Source organism: Narcine bancroftii, chromosome 4 (genome assembly GCF_036971445.1).
Source record: "Narcine bancroftii isolate sNarBan1 chromosome 4, sNarBan1.hap1, whole genome shotgun sequence".
In the NCBI taxonomy this organism is placed as follows: domain Eukaryota; kingdom Metazoa; phylum Chordata; class Chondrichthyes; order Torpediniformes; family Narcinidae; genus Narcine; species Narcine bancroftii.
The window spans coordinates 241,504,081-241,527,072 of record NC_091472.1 but is presented as its reverse complement, the minus strand read 5'-3'; the positions used below and the strand labels follow the sequence as shown (position 1 = coordinate 241,527,072).

Genomic DNA, 22,992 nt, shown 5'->3' with positions numbered 1-22,992 from the left:
CTTTGTGACGCTATAAAAAGGTTTAACTATTTCCATTAGTCATATAACTGGTAACCATAGAAATGTTCGTCATCACTTGAGCTATTGCCCTTTTTTTAAATAATGTTCCTCCGTTAGCAGGTCAAGGGAGGTAGCAGCTTCTGTCACATTTACTGAACATTCATTCATTTCCTTAAACTGCCGGGGAAATCAGGGAGACATAATTTGGGTTGGTCCACCTTCGTCAACCTTCCGCTGTTCAGCGGTGGGCCCTGACACGGGCCCACCGTGACCGTGACCGACACCCTTCTGTTTCAGCAGGAACACTGGACAGCCAGGTGAGGAGCGAGGATGGTAGTCGGGGGCTCGGACCGAGGGCTCGGACCGAGGGCACAGGCCCCCGGCCAGGAGGGGAGTGGGGCCCGAAGGGCTGGGACTGAGGCAGGGCCAGGGCGACCGACGGACGAGCGCTGTCAGACATCGGCGCCGACCTGTAAAACACGTTCCCGAGAGGGTTCCAATTCGCTGTAACAAAAGCCATAACTCCCGCTTATGGGCCGTCCGCAACGTCCCGCCGCTAACAGCGACTGATCTCCCAACTCTGGCCAGTAACGGTCAAACACTCAGCGCCGCCTCTATTTCCCTCCCGCAACGGCGCCGCCTCTATTTCCCTCCCGCAACAGCGCCGCCTCTATTTCCCTCCCGCAACAGCGCCGCCTCTATTTCCCTCCCGCTACAGCGCCGTCTCTATTTCCCTCCCGCTACAGCGCCGCCTCTATTTCCCTCCCACTACAGCGCCGCCTCTATTTCCCTCCCGCTACAGCGCCGCCTCTATTTCCCTCCCACTACAGCGCCGCCTCTATTTCCCTCCCGCTACAGCGCCGCCTCTATTTCCCTCCCGCTACAGCGCCGCCTCTATTTCCCTCCCACTACAGCGCCGCCTCTATTTCCCTCCCGCTACAGCGCCGCCTCTATTTCCCTCCCGCAACGGCGCCGCCTCTATTTCCCTCCCGCAACAGCGCCTCCCGCGACAGCGCCGCCTAGGCTTCCTCCCCCCCCCCCCCCCCCCCGAATACCATCATGGGGCTCTGCAGTCCTTTTCATCACACACCGTTATACCAGAGGACCCGCTGCCCATCCCTGTGCCTCATTCTAGCGACAGGAGCATCCATTTGCAGTTCTTTACTCCAGTAACAGGTCCAATCATCACTCTGTTCCTCCTTCTTGTGACCACTCCACCCACCACTCTGTCTTTCCTTGCAGCAACAGCACAGCCATCACTTTGTCTGTCCTTGGGAAAACAATCCAATGCAGATCACAACTCATCATCTGTCCCTCCACGGAGCAATGCTGCCCATCCTTCCTTCTTCCTCCACTAACAGCAGTGTGACCCTTCATCCATAACTCCAGTCAGTGTCATCTCTTTGACCCTGTCTTCACCAGCTGCCTATCTTTCCTGCAAAAGCATCATTGGTCACAGAATATGCACCATTTAATTTAGTCCTGGCAAGGGTGACAACAAGGTGTTCTATTCTATACTCATGTGGTACTACTTCTTTAAGAAAAATGATGGAATATGCTTGTTAAAAATTAAAAAAAATTGAAGCAGTCCCAGACAGAATGAGAGAGAAATATTTGATAGATGAAACCATATGCTAAAAAAAATTAAAGTTGGGTCTTAGAAGAAAAAATAGCAAATAAACAAATATTTTAGTTATGATGATTTATAGCAAATGGTTATTGCTATCAGAGAAGTGAAGGTGTTTGACAGAAGAGATCTATTCAATGGTTGGGATTGTGGGAGATCAAGTAAAGGTGAGAGACACTAAGTTGGAAATCATATGATGGGACAAGGTTTAAGCTTGGAACCTCCAACATGGGCCTTGGCCAAATGTAGGGAGGATGTTGGTCCACAGCTGATCAATGGGTCAGAGGAAGATGAGAAATAGGAATACTTACATTAGGGACATAGCAGATTTGTTAAATAGGTATGACATAAATAATTTACAGTTGTGGCAAGTATCAATCAGACAGGAAAACCTAAATAAAGAACAGAAAAGCAAGCTAAACAGTTGCAACTCTGCATGAGTCAAAGCTGGACCACTAGTCTTTTAGATGTATATTAATGATCTGCTTGTAGGCATATAGGAAATAATTTCAAAGTTGTACATAACATGAAACTCCAAAATTAAATAGTAACAAGCTTTAAATATCAGATACAAGAAAAATGAAGCAATGGTGAAAATACATTTTGATTGATCATGAACTTGAAATAATAAAAATTTAAGAGTAGTAAATGGTTCTTCTAACTCCTGTATATCTCCATCCTCTAATATCGGTAAATTATATTCCGTTTGTTGTATTTTCCCTTGTAAATGTGCTGATACTAAAAAGAAGTCAATCCTTGAAAACGATTCATGTCTAGATGAATAAAAGGAAAAATCATTCTCTGTCGGATTAAGATGTCTCCAAATATCTACTAAATTAAGATCTTTCATCAACGCTTGGACCTGAATTGCCATCTTGGATTTTTTTACTTTCTTCGGAGATTTATCTAATAAAGGTTCCAAAACACAATTAAAATCACCACCAACTAAAATATTATCATTAGCCTGACCCAAACATAAAAATGCATCTGAAATAAATACTTCATCATCTACATTTTGAGCATAAATATTAAGTAAAGTCCAAAATTTACTAAAAATCTTACAATTCAATTTAAGAATACATCCTGCCTTTTCATCCATTGATTGTTATTCAAAAGATAAATTTTTATGTATCAAAATTGCTACACCTTTAGCTCTAGAATTAAATGAAGAATATACATGCCGAACCCAATCCCTTTTTAATTTCACGTTTTCCTTCACATTCAATTGTGTTTCTTATAAAAAGGCAATATCAATTTTCATTTTCTTAATATATGCCAAGACTCGCTTACGTTTAATCCGACTGTTTAATCCTCGAACATTAAAAGTAGCAAACCTCAACTTTGACATATCTACTATTATTCTTTCTTTGGCTTGGCTTCGCGGACGAAGATTTATGGAGGGGGTAAAAGTCCACGTCAGCTGCAGGCTCGTTTGTGGCTGACAAGTCCGATGCGGGACAGGCAGACACGGTTGCAGCGGCTGCAGGGGAAAATTGGTTGGTTGGGGTTGGGTGTTGGGTTAATATCTTTATATAAAAAACTCAAATCAACGTATATAGGCCCTCCAATAAAACAAAATCACAAATTAAAAACTAAAAAAAATTAAAAAATAAAGAAAAAAAGAAACCCCCCCCCCCCCAAAAAAACCAAAAGTTAGTAATCCCCTAAACAAAAATTGAGTGTGGGTCACCCACCAGTGGCTGATGACTAGTAAAGAACTTGGTGCAAATCTCTCCCTCCCCAGCCAATCAGTCAATACCATCAAAATATCATAATAACAAAAGAAAAAATAGAATAAGAAAATTCTTCTTTTCATCCAGAAGATTCCAATCTTGAAGATCCCATTTCAGAAGGAGGTGGACTCTTTCCATTCCCATTTCTTCCATTTCCAGAGCAACCAGATTTTTCTTTGAGATAATGGTGGACTACATCTTTGTCCTCTTATATCTGGCAATGAATCAGCAAAAATCATTGCTTCATGATCAGTTTCAAAAAACCAAAATTCATATTTTCCATAAAAAACCTTCAACACTGCAGGGTAATGAAAAGCACTTATAACCTTTACGCCACAAAACTTCTTTAACTGGATTGAATCGACGTCGACGATGAATGACATCTTGACTCAGATCAGGATAAAAAAACTCTGCTATTCTGAATCAATAATGGAGTTTGTCGTTGTCTCGCATTTTGTACTGCAATTCGAAGTATTGCTTCTCTATCCAAATAACTCAGACATCGAATTATTACCGGTCTCAGTGGTTGACCAGCTGAGGGTGTTCTTCTTAAAACTCTATGGGCTCTTTTCAGTGCCAATCCCCCAGAGAAAAATTCTTGCTCTAATATTTGCGGAATCCAGTCTTTAAAGAAACAAAGAGGATCTTGTCCTTCTATACCTTCTGGCAAACCAACAATTTTCACATTATTCCTGCTGCTTTGATTTTCCAAATAATTTATTTTTCTTTCTAGCTCCTTCTCACATTCTCCTAATTCTGTGACTTATTTTTCCACCTTCAACACTTTTTCTGTGTTAGAAGTCACTTGTTGTTTACAGTCCAAAAAAGCAGTCTGAAATTTTTTAAATTCTTCATAAGATGCATCCACATGTCTTAACCATATTTAATTCTGAACTTATACCAGCATTCATTTGAACCATTTCATTCATTTGAGATGTCAACAAAGGTTTTATAACAGCTTGAACAATTGCATACACTGATTCAATAAAGCTCAACTCTGCTCTCTCTGACATAGTGGCAGAACAAAGTCCTGCTGCAACTCAACAGAAGGCATTTCAAAAGTTTTACTGGGTCTGGACTCCCAACGACGGCACCCCGACTTCCTCAGGGGGTCGCCGCTGGTCTCCCCCCGCATCTCGTTGTTTTTTTCATCAATTCACGAAGAAAAACTATTTCTTCAGATTGCAATGCTACCTGATGCATTTTCAACAATGGAGTCGTCTTCCTGCGTGCTCCCTCCATTGAAAATGAAAGGCTTTCCAAATCGGGATTCACTTCTTGGGAACACGCATCTTCTTCCGGAGAATGGGTAATTGTAGCGCCATCCTTCATTTGGTGAGCAATAGGTTTTTTTTTCCAGCCCCCACAGGCGATCTTTGGGGTTTAGACAATGAAGAGATTGAGCCTGGGGCTGTATCAAGTCGTCTAGGCCCCAAATCTTCAACACTTCGAAAATGTAACTTCTTTTGAACTTGAGGTCGTCTTTTTACCATTAGTGGCCATAATGATTCCTTAATACTTTAAACTTAAATTTTAAAAGTTTATACTTGAAAACAAAGGGTTAAAAAACAGGTATTTAAATCTGGCCAGAGAGGTCGAGATTGTACGTCTAGACTCTACGTCATCTTGCCACGCCCCCCACAATGCTGTGAACATTGACTTAACGTCCCCTCTCCAGCAGATTGTGTGTTGCTCTAGATTTCAGCATCGACAGTCCCTCGTATGTCTTCAGTTTTTAATTAGAGCCAGCTAGCAAATCAGCCATGAGAAATACAGCTTTCAACTGATCATTTAGATTTTGGATGGACTATCAAAGTTGTTACTGAAACAGTTTTAGACATTTATAGTGACAGAGAACCTAGAGGGAATCAGAGTGTCAGGTAGCACCCATGGAGAGAAATGACCAGTCAGTGTTTCAGGGTGATATCCTTTATAAGACTTCCATTTGTTCACTCAAGATTCCAGCATCCACAGTTCTTATGTTTTATTGGTGGCATTTTCATGTATAGTTTTGTATATATGAATACTGATGTCAATATCATGTACAATTTTAAAGGCTTCATAAAAATATCCATCAAATTCCACCTCCATATTCCTTCCTTCTCTATAATGCCATTTCTTCCTTAATGTGAAGTTAGAAAATTTGATAAACTCAAGAAAGAACTGGGAAAATATATACAAAAGCTGGAAATTATTTTTTTACTTAACAAGGTTAGGATTCACATCCATGTTTTTCAATACAAGGTTAGTATCGTGATAACCAGGATGCTGGCACATTGAAATCAATAGGAAATTAAAATACTACAAGCTGTAAAATTCATAAAACAATATTTCACAAAATATGTATGCACTGTTAATTATCAACCTATTTTCTATTAGATTTACAAGTTTTTACAAAAAAAAGTTCAAATAGAACATTTTATAAAACTGAAACAAAATTTCTTTTAACATTAAACCACCGCACATAAAACAGTATATACAGTATCTATATATTTGATTGCCTTCAAAATTATGGCTATTTTTCATTAAATTCATACACTTGACAAAATATGTCCAAATGTCATTTTCTGAAAAATAACATAACTGCTTGGAAAATAGTCCATTCAAATTTAATTTTTAAGCATGAAGACGAAGACGTTTTCTTTATTTTCCAATTGAAGATCAATCTACAGCTGTAAATGTGGCAGCTGAATGGTCACGTCACGGAAAAATCGATGACTTATAGCAACTTTTGCTGAAATCCTCTTGTTAGGATCATACTGGAGCATTTGCTACAAATAAAACAGGAAATATTCAGATCTGTCATGAAATAGGTAACGAACATTTTAATGGTTGAATAATAATACTTCATGTTAATTAAAAACATAACCAGCTCTAAACATCTGACTAATTATAATAAATAATCTTTATGATGAGTAAGGATATGGGAAAAAAGCAGGTAGGTGGAGCTGAGTCAATGATCAAATCAGCTATGATCTTATTGAATGGCCAGATGGCCGACTCCTGCTCCTATTTCTTATGAGTATTTAACAACACTACATAAAACTGCCTAGAACTTTTAAAAAATGTAGCACTATTTTTTCAGAACAATTTATCTGAAATTAATTATTTATGGCTTGAATTGACCACCCTGGAAATTCAACAGGGCACCTTGTGATTTACCCTTTAATACCTGATATTATTTTAATTTCAATTGGGCAAAGGATGGTGCAAGTTTTTATGAAATTCATTTAGATCATTGCCCAGGAAATGAAGTATATTCAACAGCTAAAAACAAAGCAACACGTGCTGGAAATCTGAAATAACAAGAAAAGGTGAGAGATATTCATCAGGTCAGACAGCATCTGGCTGCTGAATTTTCATCACAACCCTTCTTCTTGAGCATTTCCTTTCTAAATCATTACTGTGAAGGAAATCTTTTAAGTAGATATATGGACAGTGCTTTATTCTGCAAACTTAATAGCTCTCTTCCAGGATCTCCCACTGCTCCTCTCTGCTGCTCACCCAACTTGAAGCCATGATCTCCAGGCAGCCAAACTATTTTGTTCCTGCGACCGGAATAAAATCACAATTCCAACAGTTCTATTTTTATAAACACTGTTCTGAAGACTTCCTCCCCTATGGTCCATATTATTGAACACTTCTCCCTCCACCCCACAAGGCCTTCATATCCACACTGCCAGCAAGCCAGATTTCAGATGTATTGTCAGAGCACATACATGACATCACATGCAACCCAGCGATTCTTTTTTTCTGCTGGTGAGGCAGAATTACCACTTACTAGCAGTGCCAAAAAAAAACTGTACACAGCATATACATGTAAACAAATAAAGAACTGTAAACAGATAATGAGTGTAAACAAACTGTGCAATACAGAAAGAATTTAAAATAAAATCAATAAAGAGCACAAGAGTCCTTAAATGAGTCCTTGATTGAGTTTGTTGCTGAGGAGTCTGGTGGTGGAGGGGGAGTAGCTGTTCCTAAACCTGGTGGTGAGAGTCTTGTGGCACCTATACCTCTCTCCCCCAAGATTCTACCACTCATGTACATGCTTGGGACAATTCAGAGTGACAATTAACCAACCATACAACCTTTGCATGTTTTAGAAATGGGAAGAAACCAGAGAGCACCAGAGGAAATCCATGCAATCATAGGGAGAATGTGCAAACTCCACAAAGACAGCCCTAAAACAAGAGGCACTAGGTGTGCCACCATGCAGAGACACTTCTACAATGGAAGAAATACAAATACAAATTGGGTGACATGTGAAACACCTGCATTCAGTCCACAAGGTGAACTTAAGCTTCAGTTGTTTATCACTTCCATTTAAAAAAAATCCCATTTCCATTTTGATCTCAAGTGCCCAGTACTAGGGAACTTTTGTAATATTCCACTCTGAATGGACAGTTGTCAACATGATTAGAAGCTACATAGTGAATGGTAGGGTTCTGGGAAATGTTGTAGAGCAGAGGGATCCAGGAGTACCGATACATAGTACTTTGAAAGTATAGTCACATTGGTATTCATCAGTCAGAAAGTATTCAGTATAGAAGTTGAAGTTGAGAGGTCATGGTGCAGTTGTACAAGACATTGGTGAGGCCATATTTGGAGGATTGTGTTCAGATTTGGTCACACACTAGAGGAAAGATGTTAGTCAAGTGGAAGGATGCAGAGAAAATTTACGAGTATGTTGCCAGGAGAGATTGAATCGGCATGAGCTTTGTTATTTGGCGTACAGGAGGATGAGGGGTGGTCTCTTCAAGGTATACAAAATAATAGGAAGAGTTAACACATGAGTCTTTTGCCAAGAGTAGGGGAAATTGGTAACCAGAGGACCTTTGAGGTGAAGGGATATTCAATAGGAACCCGTGACAAAACTTTTTTCTACCCAGAGGGCACTAGGTGTATGGAATTAGCTGCCAGAGGGGTTAGTTGAGGCAGGTATTATGTTGCAATGTTCAAAAATATTTCATTTGATATAAAGATAGGATAGGATTAGAAGGCTATGGATGAAATACAGTCAGGTGGGACTAGTGTAGGTGGAGCTTTTTGGTCAGCCTGTGCATGTAAAGAAGTATTCATGCTGTGACTCTATAACTTTCAAGTATTTATACATATACACAAAATTTCCAAATTAGCTGGTGTTTACAGATGGAATTGTTGGTGATTCCCTCCAAAATCTGGTCCATCATCTTAAATGCCTTATTTGGATCTGCTCTTCATATTCTGAAGTTTCTTATACTTGTGTCATTTTAATTAAGTTCTTCTCTGTCCTTTTAACTTGAGTATCCAGTCTTTAGGTATTCATTAAATTAACACAATATTCTAACCATAAAAGCCAATGAAATAAAGCAATGAATAATCACATTTTCTTTTCTACTCTGAAGTGCTGATATTCATTGTGTAATGTAAACAGGAAAGAGCTAATCAGTGTATCTATATTACATCTCTTTATATTTTAAATTGATATAGTATCACATTAGCCATTTTACACAATGGATCAGTCTAAGTCAGTGGTTCTCAACCTTTTTCTTTCCACTCACATCCCACTTTAAGCAATCCGAATGCCATCAGTGCTCTGTGATTAGTAAGGGATGTGAGTGGGAAGGGAAGGTTGAGAACCACTGCTCCAGACCCAATTGTAACTGTAATATTTTGCTTGAGAAAAATTGTCATTGGCCCATTTCCTTTGGAGTTATGAAACTGTGCATATAACGAGTCAATTAGGTACGATTAAAACAGTGGCTTTCAAACGTTTTCTTTCCACTCACATACCACCTTAAGCAATCCCTTACTAATCACCAAGTACCTATGGCAAAGGGATTACTTAAAGTGTTATGTGAATGGAAAGAAAAAGGTTGAGAAACACTGGTCTAAGTCATCCTGCATAATTATGATCATTATTATAATTCATTGCTTTGTTTTAATAACTTTATAAATGCTAATATTGTTGCAGACTGCACTGGTCTGCAAGCGAACCAGGTCACGGAGGTGCAGGCTAATACTGGGCTAACATCACAATGGTCCCAGTGGGGAGGCCACAAAGAATCATGGGGGTCGTGCTGATAAACTCTCGGAGAGTCCCAGTGAAGTCCAGTTGGTTGGTTCAACTCACTCACAGCTTCTTTGTGGTTTTTCTTTTGCTTGCTGCACAGCGCACCAACCACAATATATTATTAATGAATCTCCAAGTGTCTCTGCTGTTGTATTTCATTTCCAAGTTTTAAAAGTGAGCACTTCTATAATTTCTACCCTTTAATGACATGAAATAAGAGTGGGATGATTTAAACCCAAAATAGTTCAAACCCAAACGACGAGACCTTAATCCACTTCAACAATTTGGGGAAGTTAGAGTAAGAACATTGTGATTTTACAGGGACAGTACAATGTGCCAGTGCAAACTCATCTGGTAAATATGGACACCTGTATGTAGTTCAACTTTACAAATATTACAATTTAAAGTTAATGATCTATTCATAATCTCTACCAACCATCAGTAGGTCTTTCCCATCTATGTCCAAATTTGGTAGTATGTTGTTGAAATCTTGTCGGCTCCACCGTGGGAAGTTTGCTTTGTAGTCAGGTAGTTGAGTAACCCCAGGCCACACAGACTCATTTGGTGTGCCAAGTGTACGGAAAATCCTGAAAAGCTGGTCAATCTCAGAATCTCCAGGAAACAAGGGCTTTCTTGTAACCTGTAATTGAAAGAAAGATGCAGGTGAAGAATATAGTTGACTTATAAAGGGCATACTTTATGAAATTATAATGTATATTTTCTTAACACTACTCTTTCTCCACTGAAAATTATTTAAAGTGACCTGTAGTTTCATAGGTTCCAAATAATCATTCTTAATGTGAGTGGGAAAAGATTATGTGTCAATTTAGAAAAGGAAAAGAGTAAAATAGAACCTAAAATTGCCAATATAGATGATTTCTTAGAGAAGTTCAGTTCCATTTCTACCAAAGAAGGGCGACTTACTAATTTATCAAATTGTAATAATAAAAGTAAACTGCATATTATTAATCGCCCAGTAGTAAAATTGAAAATTTGGAAGTGACATTCCCCCATTCCTAATAGTTTTCTGACGATGGGCTTTATTTATACGTGATTCTTTTCCCTGCCATTTATAAAAAGAAATAACCGAATATAATGAATTAAAAAAAGGATATAGGAATAAAAATTAGTAAGGTTTGAAAAAGCTACAAAAATTTAGGTAGAATGTTAAGTTAAATTGAATTAAAACGTCCAATCAATGTAATCAAAAGTGGTGACCATCCCAATAATATTTTAATCTGATTAAGTAATACTACAAAATTTTATTTCATAGGTTTCTTACAACTTTTTGTGATAGCAATTCCAAAATATTGAAAATTATCTTTCACTATTTTAAATGGAAATTTAGAATACATAGAAAAAGATTCTTTTAAAGGTAAAAGTTCACTCTTGCGTAACTTGATTTTATATCCCGAAAAATTGTCCAAACTGAGCAAATATAGTTAATATATTTGGCATAGAAACCTCTGGATTTGAAATAAAAAGCAATAAATTATCGGGATAGAGATACTTTATGTTCAATTCTGTTTCTGATTAATCCTTTAAATTCTCTACATTGTCAAAGGGCTACTGCTAATGGTTCTAGTATTATATCAAAAAGTAAAGGACTTAATGGACATCCTTGTTGTGTTCCCCTAAATAGCCTAAACATTTCCAATTGTTGTAAATTAGAACAAATTGAAACCATAGGATGTAAATATATTTCAATGCAATTAATAAAATCTGGACCAAAACTAAATTTCTTTAAAGTAGCAAACAAATATTTCCATTCTACCCAGTCAAACGCTTTATCAGCGTCTAGTGAAAGAACACATTCCATCACATGGGTAGAGGGTAAATATATTGTATTCAATACTCGGCATACATTATAGTAGGAATAATGGTTTCTAATAAAGTCTGTCTGGTCAGAGTTAATAATTATTGGTAGAATGTTTTCTAATCTATACACTACAACTCTAAATAAAATCTTCATATCAACTTTAAGTAATGAAATTAGTCTATAAGAAACACATTCTGTTGCTTCTTTCTCTTTTTTTTCAAATTAAGAGATATACTAGCCTCATTGAAAAGATGAGGGAAGTATTCTTTCTTTAAATGAACCTTCAAACACAGAGCTTAAATGAGGCACAAGCCATTTAGAGAAGGATTTATAAAATTCTGCAGGAAATCCATCTGGACCTGGAGATTTACCAGACTGCAAAGAGGAGATGCTATAGAAATTTCAACCTGAGAAATAGGTTCCGCCAGCCTTGTACACTTATCCTGAGATAAGGTGGGTAAATTTATTTGTTCTAAAAATTATTATTAAATTTGGAAGTATAAAGATTAGAATAAAATTGTCTGAAAGTCTCATTGATTATAGAATGATTCGTTGTCATTGTGCCATCTCTCATTCGAATCTTATTAATTTGTTTTTTTTTTAGCTGCAATACCTTTCAATTGACCTGAAAGTAACTTGTCAATTTTTTTCACCCCCAATATAAAAATGACTTTTACTTCTCAATAATTGTTATTCAATAGGGTATGTAGAAAGAAGATCAAATTTAGTTTTAAGTTCAACTCATTTTTTTAATATAGTTCCAAATCTTTATTTTGAGCAAACAAATTTATCAATTTGTTTAATCTGATGCATCAATTCCAGTCTTTCTTTATTAGACATTTTTTTAATATTAGCCGTGTACGAAATAATTTGTCCTCTCAAATAAGCTTTCATAGTATCCGAATCAATCAAATTGGACAATGTTGGAGAGGAATTAGTATTAAAGAAAACTGTACTTATTGTCCCAAAAAGCTTAAGAATTCTTAATCTGTTAGTAGAGGGGTATTAAATCTCCATAGGTATATCAGAAAAATTCAAGGATAAAACTACAGGAGCATGGTCAGATACAACTATTGCCTGATAGTCATGTGCTTTAGTCGAAGATATCAATTCATTATCAATTTAAAAAAAAAATCAAATCTACAGTAAGAACGATATACATTTGAAAAAAATTAGTATTCTCTATCAATAGGATTTAAGAATTGCCACACATCTGAAACACCATAATTTGATTGAAAAGATGCCAATTTAGAAAGAGTAGTAGATCTGGGAGAAGAACGATCTAAAAGAACATCTAAACAACAGTTAAAGACCCCTCCCAAGATCAATGAGGACTGATTTAGATCAGGTAAAGCTGAATTTTTTTCCCAAAAAAGCAGGCTCATTTGTGTTTGATGCACAAACATTGAACAATACAACCAATCTGTTATATAATTTACCTGTAAGAATAATAAAACACCCCTGTTTATCTAAAGTACTATTCTGGGGTTCAAATGGAATATTCTGATTAATTAGAATAGAAGCTCCACTAATCTTGGCTTCCAAACAAGAATGAAAAACTTGTCCTTTACATCCAAACATTAACCTATCTTTATCAGAACTTTTTAGATTATCCTTTACTTCTGATAATGCTCCATGACTTTCTGAGTTTCTCTAGTTCTTTTGTGAATATTACATATTTGAGTTATTGCTCATATTTTCAAGCCTACCCTACCCATTCAATGTAATTATGGCTAATTCACCCCAGGCCTCATTTCCTCTTCCATACCAGGTCCCCGGGGCCTCCCAATAATCTAGCCTCCACAACTGTCTGCAAGAGAATTCTAGAGATTCGCTACCTCTGAGAAATTCCTGTACATCTCAATTTTAAATGACTTACCCTCATCTTGGATCTGTGAACCCCTTGTTTAAGATTCTCCCTCTCATGGAAAAATCTTAACATCATCCCATGATTCAATAAGGGGAGAGATTTCTCTATTATATCCATTGACGTCAGTACCAGTAGGGCTTCTTTATACCATGCTGGGTGGAATGACAGCTTTATTGTCAAGAGCAATCGTACTCATATATAAATTGACATTTGTAGAATCTCCTCTATTTGTGTTCCAAACAATTATAAGAAACAAGCAAAATAATGTTGCTAGATTGTAAAAGAAGCATTCTAACATTTGGCTAAATACTATCATAAATCATGAGAAATGTGCATTGTTCCCTGGTTCAGATTATAGTTTCACTGCTCTTTTAAAAAAAAATCATGTCTGGGGCAAACTTTGGAAGAAGCTGGAGTCTTACAATAAAATGTTCTGAAATATATTGAAAGAAACAAAATATACTTAACAGGTTATTATGAAACATGCAATTTCTTGAATTTTGATTTGTTTAAGACCTTATTTGGGCAATAGATTTCAGTTACTGAAAAAAGTAGGCAATATGTCTTTTCATTGAGCAATTTGAGCAATTTGAGTGATTTAATTGGTTCAGTAACACATTGACAGTAAAATGTTAATAAAATGTTACATGCTAACATTTGGGATTTTCATTAGCATGACAAAGAAAATAAGTTGGATTTATAGTTACTATAAATTGTATTTAAAACATTTAACAGATATGTAAATGGAAATTCAGCAGTCATATTGTCAAATTTTTCAACATTTTCATCTTTCCTCAAGATTTTCAATAAAATAAAAAATCTGAATATTTTGGTAAAGTGTAAATATTTAAAATAAACACAAATTATAAATTAATTGCATATATGAAATAAATACCATTTCTGCAAAAATGCACCCAATGCTCCAAACATCCACTGCAGTTGAGTAAAATTTACATCCCATTAAAATTTCTGGTGCTCTATACCACAAGGTTACAACCTAGAATGGAAATAAGAATATAAAATAAATATTTTAGTAATAATCATTTTAATACCAAATCCCCAAATCAAATCAGCCTATAAATTTTATAGAACATTATCTCATTATTCATAAGTACTGTACTAACCTACACTTTTAATATCTTACAGTTTTCTCCATGACAGATACTCTGACCTTGAATTGCACAATCTACCTTATTTATGATAATTAGTGCTAATTAAACTGGTGATTATGTCATTCAAAAATTCCCATGTCCTGCATGTGGGCAATGGTATCTCTGAGCAGTGGGCGGCTGTCAGAGATTTTCCTGCCTAAAACGGTGCAGGTTTGGTCTGGAGACATCACCTGTCCCAGGGCAGATGTGACTCGATTGGTGATGGGTTTGAACAGGAGTTTGAAGTCAACGTTTAACAATGAACCCCTTCACTGTTCACTTTGGTTATTGAACCACTAACGGAGTTGATAAGGAAGGAAACTATGATAAAAGGAATAAAAATAAAAGAGAAAGAATATAAAATCAGCCTATTTGCAGATGACATCATAGTATATTTAACAGAACCAGATAAGTCAATAAAAAAAAACTACATATGAAATTGAAAGAGTATGGAGAGATATCAGAGTACAAGATTAACACCAATAAATGCAAAGTGAGGCCAATTAACAAAATTGAAAAGAAACCTTTTTTAAATGGCAATCACAGGCGATACATTACCTTGATATCAGAATAGATAACAACCTAAAACATTGAAACAAATTAAACTATGAACCATGAATTTTAAAAAAACCCAGGAAGATTTAGAGAATTTTAATAGGAAGAGAAAACTGTATTAAGATGAATGTGTTCCCACAAGTGCAATATCTATTCCAAATGTTACCAATTCCCCTGACAGAAATTTTTTTTGCAAAACTGAAGAAAATAGTAAGGAAATTTTTATGGAAAGGTAAGAAATCAAGAATAGCACAAGAAAATTTAACATGGAGTTACAAACAAAAAGGGTTACAGCTACCAAACTTCAAAAATTACTAAAGGGCAGCACAGTTAAGGTACTTGTCAGATTTTTATCAGAGAGGAGAAAAACCAGACTAGATTAAGATAGAATTAGACAAATTGGGAGAAAATATCCTGGAACACATATTTTAACACTAGGTCTTCTTTGGCTTGGCTTCGCGGACGAAGATTTATGGAGGGGGTAAAAAGTCCACGTCAGCTGCAGGCTCGTTTGTGGCTGACAAGTCCGATGCGGGACAGGCAGACACGGTTGCAGCGGTTGCAGGGGAAAATTGGTTGGTTGGGGTTGGGTGTTGGGTTTTTCCTCCTTTGCCTTTTGTCAGTGAGGTGGGCTCTGCGGTCTTCTTCAAAGGAGGTTGCTGCCCGCCAAACTGTGAGGCGTCAAGATGCACGGTTTGAGGCGTTATCAGCCCACTGGCGGTGGTCAATGTGGCAGGCACCAAGAGATTTCTTTAGGCAGTCCTTGTACCTTTTCTTTGGTGCACCTCTGTCACGGTGGCCAGTGGAGAGCTCGCCATATAACACGATCTTGGGAAGGCGATGGTCCTCCATTCTGGAGACGTGACCCATCCAGCGCAGCTGGATCTTCAGCAGCGTGGACTCGATGCTGTCGACCTCTGCCTTCTCGAGTACTTCGACGTTAGGGATGAAAGCGCTCCAATGGATGTTGAGGATGGAGCGTAGACAACGCTGGTGGAAGCATTCTAGGAGCCGTAGGTGGTGCCGGTAGAGGACCCATGATTCGGAGCCGAACAGGAGTGTGGGTATGACAACGGCTCTGTATACGCTTATCTTTGTGAGGTTTTTCAGTTGGTTGTTTTTCCAGACTCTTTTGTGTAGTCTTCCAAAGGCGCTATTTGCCTTGGCGAGTCTGTTGTCTATCTCATTGTCGATCCTTGCATCGGATGAAATGGTGCAGCCGAGATAGGTAAACTGGTTGACCGTTTTGAGATTTGTGTGCCCGATGGAGATGTGGGGGGGCTGGTAGTCATGGTGGGGAGCTGGCTGATGGAGGACCTCAGTTTTCTTCAGGCTGACTTCCAGGCCAAACATTTTGGCAGTTTCCGCAAAGCAGGAAACTAGGTACAATGTTTACATATTACCAATTGAAAACTTATCTAAAAGATATACTGGGAAATAGTTTGAGATTACCAGAAAGTAGCAACTATGAATATTTAATCACAGACACAATGATAATTTAAAAAATTATTACCAAAATGTACATCAAATTGCAATATAAAGAAGAGGATGAAACAAAGTATAAACCGAAACAAAGTTGGGAAAAAGATTTAAACACAGACATAAACATGGGAAAAGTTATGTATAGGAACAAGGAAGAACACAATAAATACTAGATTATGTATGATACAATATAACTGGCTACATAGATTATATATTATTCCTCAGAAATTAAAAGAGTGGTACCCAACAGCATCGGAAAGATACTTTCGTTGTAAACAAGAGACTAGATCAACATTACATGCAATTTGATTGTAATTTTTATTATTTTATATTGTAATTTTTATTATTTTATTGTAATTTTTATTATTTTATATTGTAATTTTTATTATTTTATATTGTAATTTTTTATTATTTTATATTGTAATTTTTATTTTTTTTAAATATAATCCTATATGTTATTCATGTTATAAAATTTTAAATAAAGTTTAAAAAAAACCTTACATGCAATTTGGACATGTTCAAAAGTAAAAACTTTCTGGGAAGATCTAAACCTAAAATCACAAAAAATAATATACCAAAAGATCAAAAAAAATTCTGTTAAATAATAAGAGACAAAAAATTAGGACTAAAATTAGACAAAGCCCAAATAAAATTTATTATGATAGCACTAGCAGTTGCAAAAAAATGTATTAAGACAACCTGGAAAATGGAAACAAGCCTTAAAATACAACAGTGGTACAGAAATGAGCAAGTGTATTCCATTAGAAAAAAATTACATACAATCTGAAAGACAAGTGTACATTATTCGAACAAATTTGGGAACCATACATAAAATATGTCGGAGAATGCCGACCACAAACCTCCATCTCTTAAAACAACATAATTATGAGCACAATAAGATTTAAATATGTGAAAGTGGACGATACGACTTTTTTTCTTTTTTTGTCATTTCTTTGTTTTATGTGTTTTATTATTTATTAATTTTTGAAGGGGATGGGGAAGGGGAGAGGGAGATAAGGGGGAAAAGAAGAAATGTCACTATGTATATATTGATGATCATTTGTGGATGTTGTTATTGATATGACTCAGTGTAAGAAATAAAGGTTTTTTAAAAAACAATGATATGTGTCTCCCATTCCTGATATCCTCCTTCTCCCCCTTCTGTTTGAAGATGAGGGTGATAATGCCCTACCTAATGGAGTCTGACATGCTGCCTGCCAGGAGCATAGCATTGTATACATCCAGCAGGTCCAGGTCCACCCAGACCCACAGAGCTGTGTACAACTCAGCTACTAAGCTGTAGCTTCTTGGAGTTTCACTTGACCCAAAGAAACAGATGGAGTGCTTCAGCTCCCTCAGGGTAATTGGCTGCTCCAGACTATCCCACTTGCTGTTGTCTCAGACCTCCCTGATACAGGACTTAAAGTTTTGGGAGGCCGTTCCTACTCTAGCCTTAGTGTCACACAGTTCATTATAAAAGGATGTGCTCATTCTCTGTATGGCCATCTGTGAGTATGTGACTGAATATGTCCTCTTCCTTAAGGCTGTGGATCAGAGCTCCCTCTGTGAACCTTTTGGAAGAAGAAGTGTGAATAAGAAGAATAGCCAGGCTAGCCAGCTTTTCACCCCTCGATGTTTCTCTCTCGCATCCATTCCTCTTGACTGCAGAAGGAAGAATTGCTGCAGGTCTGTCTGGCTCAGTTCCCTCTGCCTCTTTTTTGTTCTCCAAACACCTTGATGTTTTCCTCGGTCACTTGCCACCATTTCACTGAAGAGTCAGAGGTTTTCCTCTACATTCATCAACTTCACATTCTGTTTCCATGTACCCCTGCCCATCTTCTGGTTCTCCTGAAGGTGACAGGAGGCACGAAGGAAGCAGTGGTCAGAGAACACCATCTCCCAGAATTGGGAGTCAATGGCCAGAGCTGGAGGACACTAGGCGTTGTCTATCCTACAGTCGGACTTACTCATAACCAGTTCTCCTCCTTTCTTTCTCCTCTGTCTTGGCACTTCCACTGCCTTCGTCTGGTGGTTGTGCTCAGACATTGAGAGGTTGCTGGCTTCTGATTGCAATTTGACCCTTTTCTTCCCACTATTGCAGTGTCAGTTGCCTGTTTCTTCCATGGGGCTTTTTGGGTTTTCTTTCTTCTCCATCTACCATTTTCCCTCCACAGCTCCCTCCTCCATCGACTCTGCCTCCTCAGGAGAGGCTTCTGGCATTGTGACTGGGGGGGGGGGGTGAGGTTTGGAGGTGGAGGTGATTGGGCTCTCCTTGCTTCCCTGGTCTCGGACTCAATCAGAGTATCTATCGCAGTTGAGGTTGAGGGGTGTTGATCTCACTGGGGATGGTGTTGTTGGACATCTGCCCTCTTATTGCCCGAGTATAGGTGGCTACACGTTTTGGGCATGCTCTATCGAGGTGGCCTGCTTCCCCACAGAAGTGCCAGCACTTGCTCTCTACCCAGTTTTTGGTCTGGTGGCCTTCCTGCTTGCAATTCTTAGATATTTATGCTGCATTGGGCTGCCACATGACCAGGTTTGTTGCAGTTCCTCCACACCCATGGTTCCCTCCAGTGGCGAACATGGCCTCTTTGCTGTCCTCTCTCAGCCTCACCTTCACTGGTCCAAGTTGTAAACATGTCTTTGACATCCATGCAGGTCTCTGACCCCTCAATATAACTGCCCACGAAGGCATTCATGACTGGAGCATGTGGATTGAACATGTGCACCATTATCACTTGTTCCTTTTGCGTTGGACTTGTGATGAAAGATGCTTGTTTGCCAGCTACTGCCCATACCATTCTGCTGCACTCTGGCAACCTAATGGTCAATGAGAGAGTACAGTCAACGTCAGTGCAGCATGTGCAAACAGCAGATAACAATTCCAGGCAGGGCACAGAGCACCAAAATGTGCACATTGTTGTTTTTGAACTTTGAATTTTCAACCAGGTTTTTTTTCCCATTGCAAGTTTTCTCATCTTAGAATTCATAAATGAGGCTGATTACTTGTTGGCTTTGAAGTCATTCCTGAAATACTTCCTGTGTCTTTTAGACTAAGCTGTATTCCTTTATTGCAACAATTGTAGAAGTAGGTACATAACAAACTGTAAACAGATACAGTAAAATTCAAGCAACCGGCAGACTCAAGCAATGGCAAAAGAAAATCACTGAAATAAATAGATTAAAAAATACGAAAGTTTAAAATTGGAGCCCCCAAGCAGTCAGTTTGCCAATCGTGTAACATTCAATCTCAAGCAACCAGAAAATTCAGTTATCTTGTATCTACCAATCCCCATAGGTGCTGGATACTGGGTGTTTTTACGGGGGTGGGGGAGGGGATGTGGAAAGCACTGTCGACAATGAACTAAACCCAGAAAAGCAAAAAAAAATACTCTGTTTACCAATGAAATGGCGAGAATTCACAAGAAATTTAAAATGGAGAGTGCCATTCTTCTTAGGGACTCCCAGCATCTTTTCTTAAGAACCATGTTTTCTATTACATTTAATCTTCACATTTACAGAATAAGCCACCATTTTAAAATGTCACATAAGCAGGTGCTATATCATTAGAAATGGACCTAAATATTCAGTTTCTGAAGTATTCAAAAATTGCATAAATTTACTACCTCATGAGTATATGTGCGCACAGGAACACCAAAAGCCCGTGCCAGTCCAAAATCTGCCAACTTGATTGCACCACCATCATTAATGAGTAAGTTTTGTGGTTTTAGATCTCGATGGAGAACTCTGTGAGAGTGACAGAATGCGACACCTTGAAGCAGCTGGAATAGATAACTCTGCCAAAAAAGGTATTTCATTACATGAACATTTTGTATCCAGAAATAAACAATTCAGACATCTACTGTAGGCGAAATTCCATATTTTATCAAGCAATTCCTATTATATAAAAACCCACACAAATTTGACTGTACTACAAAATGAGGGTAACAGGTATGCATCAATGACTTTGAGGTAAAGCTCTAAACAAAGCAGCATGGTTGGTGTAGCGGTTAACACAATCCCTTTACAGTGCCAGCAATCAGGATTAGACCAGGGTTCGAATCCCACGCTGTCTGTAAGGAGTTTGTAATATTCTTCCAGTGTCTGCATGGGTTTTCCCCATGGACTTCAGTTTCCTCCCATCCTTTAAAACTTACCGGGGGGTGTAGGTTAATTGGGTTTCAATTGGGAGGCGCAGACTCGTGAGCTGAAATGGCCTTTCGCCGTGTTGTAGATCTAAATTTTTTTTAAAAATGTAAAAGACCTGATGGTTCTCAGATGGCTGTTATATACAATAAAATTTCTATTTCACAGAAAAAAAATCCATGATGTTCATGTCCCATGGCCTAATGAATTGCTGTTATGGGCAATTTTGATTCTCTAAAAATTAGTATGTTCTTGGTTGGGTAGAAATATTACAAAATGAAAAAGATCTCAATTCCAAACTTCCTTCAATCTTTCCATTTTGAATTTAACAGGTACAAGCAACTTAGCTGCTGCTTTTAGACTGGTGGTTCATTGAAATATTTTATCAATGCTGTATGTGTCAGATTTTATCTTATCTTTTAGTCTTAATACTCGGCCACTCATGTCTCCCAGAATTTGGGAAATACAACAATTGAAGGTACATGAGGACTGTTACATGGAAGATGTGCTTTTCCTGGAATGCTCTGAGCTAGGACAAGACTCCCTGCCACTTCATCGCAACAGCTCCCCCACCCATCTTTTTGACTTAACATTCACATTACTTGCATCTTTTCTCTGTTTAGCAGAAAAACTACAAGATCATGGATTTCACCCTCTTCTAGAGTATCCTCCACTGGAATTCATTAATCAGACTAGCTTCAAGAATGTGGACTGCTAAAAATTAACTCATACATCCTGTGAAATTAAATCTCCAGTTCTGCAGCTGTCCATCCTTCACGCCACAATCTGCTTGGAACTCTCCTGTCTAGCTCTCCTATGAATGTCATTTTAGGCAAAAATGCTTTCAATAATAACGGACCATTAAGTTAGAACCAAGGCAGAAAGTTGTCAGTGATGGAAAAGAAAAACCTAATTGTACAAAATAAACTGAAAACTATTTCATCGGAATTTATAAAGTTGTTAGCATCAAGAAACTAACCACAGCAATCCCCAGGCAATGAATTGGTTTCATTTTTCAAACGATTTTGTCAGAAAACACACAAAATCACTTGATATGGTAATCATATCTCCAATGTATTGAAATGAATATTATCACAAGCACATAAGACAGATAAGAAAGAATAATTACAAATAGTGAAGAGAGATAAATAGTTCTGCTATAGATAGGGACAAATGTTTGTAAATATCTTGAACTTTTGAATTTAATGACATTACAGCTCATTCAAATACAGGGGTGTCTTAAGTCAGGTGTTCTAACCCAGGGACATCCTGTACTCCAAAATACAGTGGACAATAATATTCATTATATTAACCTAACCCAGTTCAGAAAAGTTTTCAACCTGCAACAAGAGAGTTCAATATGAGCTGAACTGAAGCTCAATCAGTATTGCAATACAGAAATGTGCTGTGAAAACTCAGCATCCATGGGAAGTGAAAGATAACCAATGTGTTGGGCCTGAGCCTTTCATCAGAAATCAGGAAAACAAGCAGATGCCTGAAAAAAAAGGTGTGGAAAAGAGAGAAGAACACAGGCGAGCAGCTAAGATTTGGAAATAGGTGGGAAGATCGAAGAGAAAGAAGCTGAGGTGATGGGGGAGAGGGCAAAGGACAAAGAAGGGTTGTTCTCTGATAGGAGAAGTAAGGGAAGGGTGTGGGGAGTGGGGGTAAGGAACCAGAAGACTAGGGAAAGAGAGAGAGACCAAGGAAATTAATATTAATGTTGTTCGATTGGAAACTCCTGAATTGGCTTCAATTTGGCAGTACACGAGGCCATGGACAGACATGTCAGTGTGGCATGCTGTATCGAATTAAAATGGTAGGCCACTGGGAGGTTCTTGCAGTTGCAGCAGACAGAGCGAAGGTCCTCACTGATACGATCTGCCAGACTGAGTGCAGTCTCCCCAATGTTGATGAGGCCACACTGGGAGCATTGAATGCAGTAAATGATCCCTACAGATTCACAAGTCAAGTGATGTTTGTGTCTTCCCCATTACAACTTACCTATGTGTTCAATAAAGTTTACTCATTTGTCAGTTTATGTCTGGACTCTCTTCTCTGTGAACCCACCGAATTGGATTTAAATCTCATGTAATAATTGGTGCTGCAAGCAGTGTTCAAGGAATATCGACCAGAGACACATAGTAACGAACTATATTGGAGATTGTTCTAATGTGTTGTGTGTGTGTGTGTGTGTGTGTGTGTGTGTGTGTGTGTGTGTGTGTGTGTGTGTGTGTGTGTGTACCTCCTGTGGAAGAGACCCACGAATTGAAGAATATCAGGGGTAGAATTTAGGATCCCTGGGTGGACAGACTATAGCCAGGGGTTCAGTAAGCTAGCGGCTTGGCTGGCAGGCTACCTAATACTGGTCAACTGGGTCGACAGGATGGACCCCTGCGTGCAAAAGATTGGCCATCACGTCACCTCCCCCTTGGAGGAACCTGGATTTCCCAAAGCCATGCGGAGTCATGGGGGAGCCCTAAGTTTGTTGATATACTTGCTGAGGTGCCAGTGGGAATTTAACAAAACATGGTGCTCAGAAAGGCACACAGATCAA

General features: G+C 38.1%; 2 protein-coding genes and 1 long non-coding RNA gene across 3 annotated transcripts in view; 1 reads left to right on the top strand and 2 right to left on the bottom strand.

Annotated features, from left to right (window-relative positions):
• The window catches only part of vps16 (VPS16 core subunit of CORVET and HOPS complexes), an 86,651-nt gene extending 85,981 nt beyond the window's left edge, over positions 1-670 (bottom strand). Inside the window, exon 1 of the mRNA XM_069934500.1 lies at positions 471-670. Within this exon, the coding sequence (XP_069790601.1) occupies positions 471-520 (50 nt within the window). The 5' untranslated portion in view covers positions 521-670. The remainder of the gene's footprint in view (positions 1-470) is intronic.
• Positions 65-22,451, top strand: LOC138761783 (uncharacterized). Its single transcript, XR_011356503.1, has 5 exons — positions 65-317; positions 7,467-7,652; positions 11,579-11,687; positions 20,024-20,101; positions 21,062-22,451. It is a non-coding gene; the product is annotated as an uncharacterized lncRNA (long non-coding RNA).
• LOC138761781 (cyclin-dependent kinase 2-like) overlaps positions 5,546-22,992 on the bottom strand; it is a 33,056-nt gene continuing 15,609 nt past the window's right edge. The window contains exons 4-7 of the mRNA XM_069934504.1: positions 19,919-20,089; positions 14,000-14,101; positions 9,852-10,055; positions 5,546-6,131 (exon numbers count right to left, since the gene is read on the bottom strand). Of these exons, the coding sequence (XP_069790605.1) occupies positions 6,027-6,131; positions 9,852-10,055; positions 14,000-14,101; positions 19,919-20,089 (582 nt within the window). The 3' untranslated portion in view covers positions 5,546-6,026. The remainder of the gene's footprint in view (positions 6,132-9,851; positions 10,056-13,999; positions 14,102-19,918; positions 20,090-22,992) is intronic.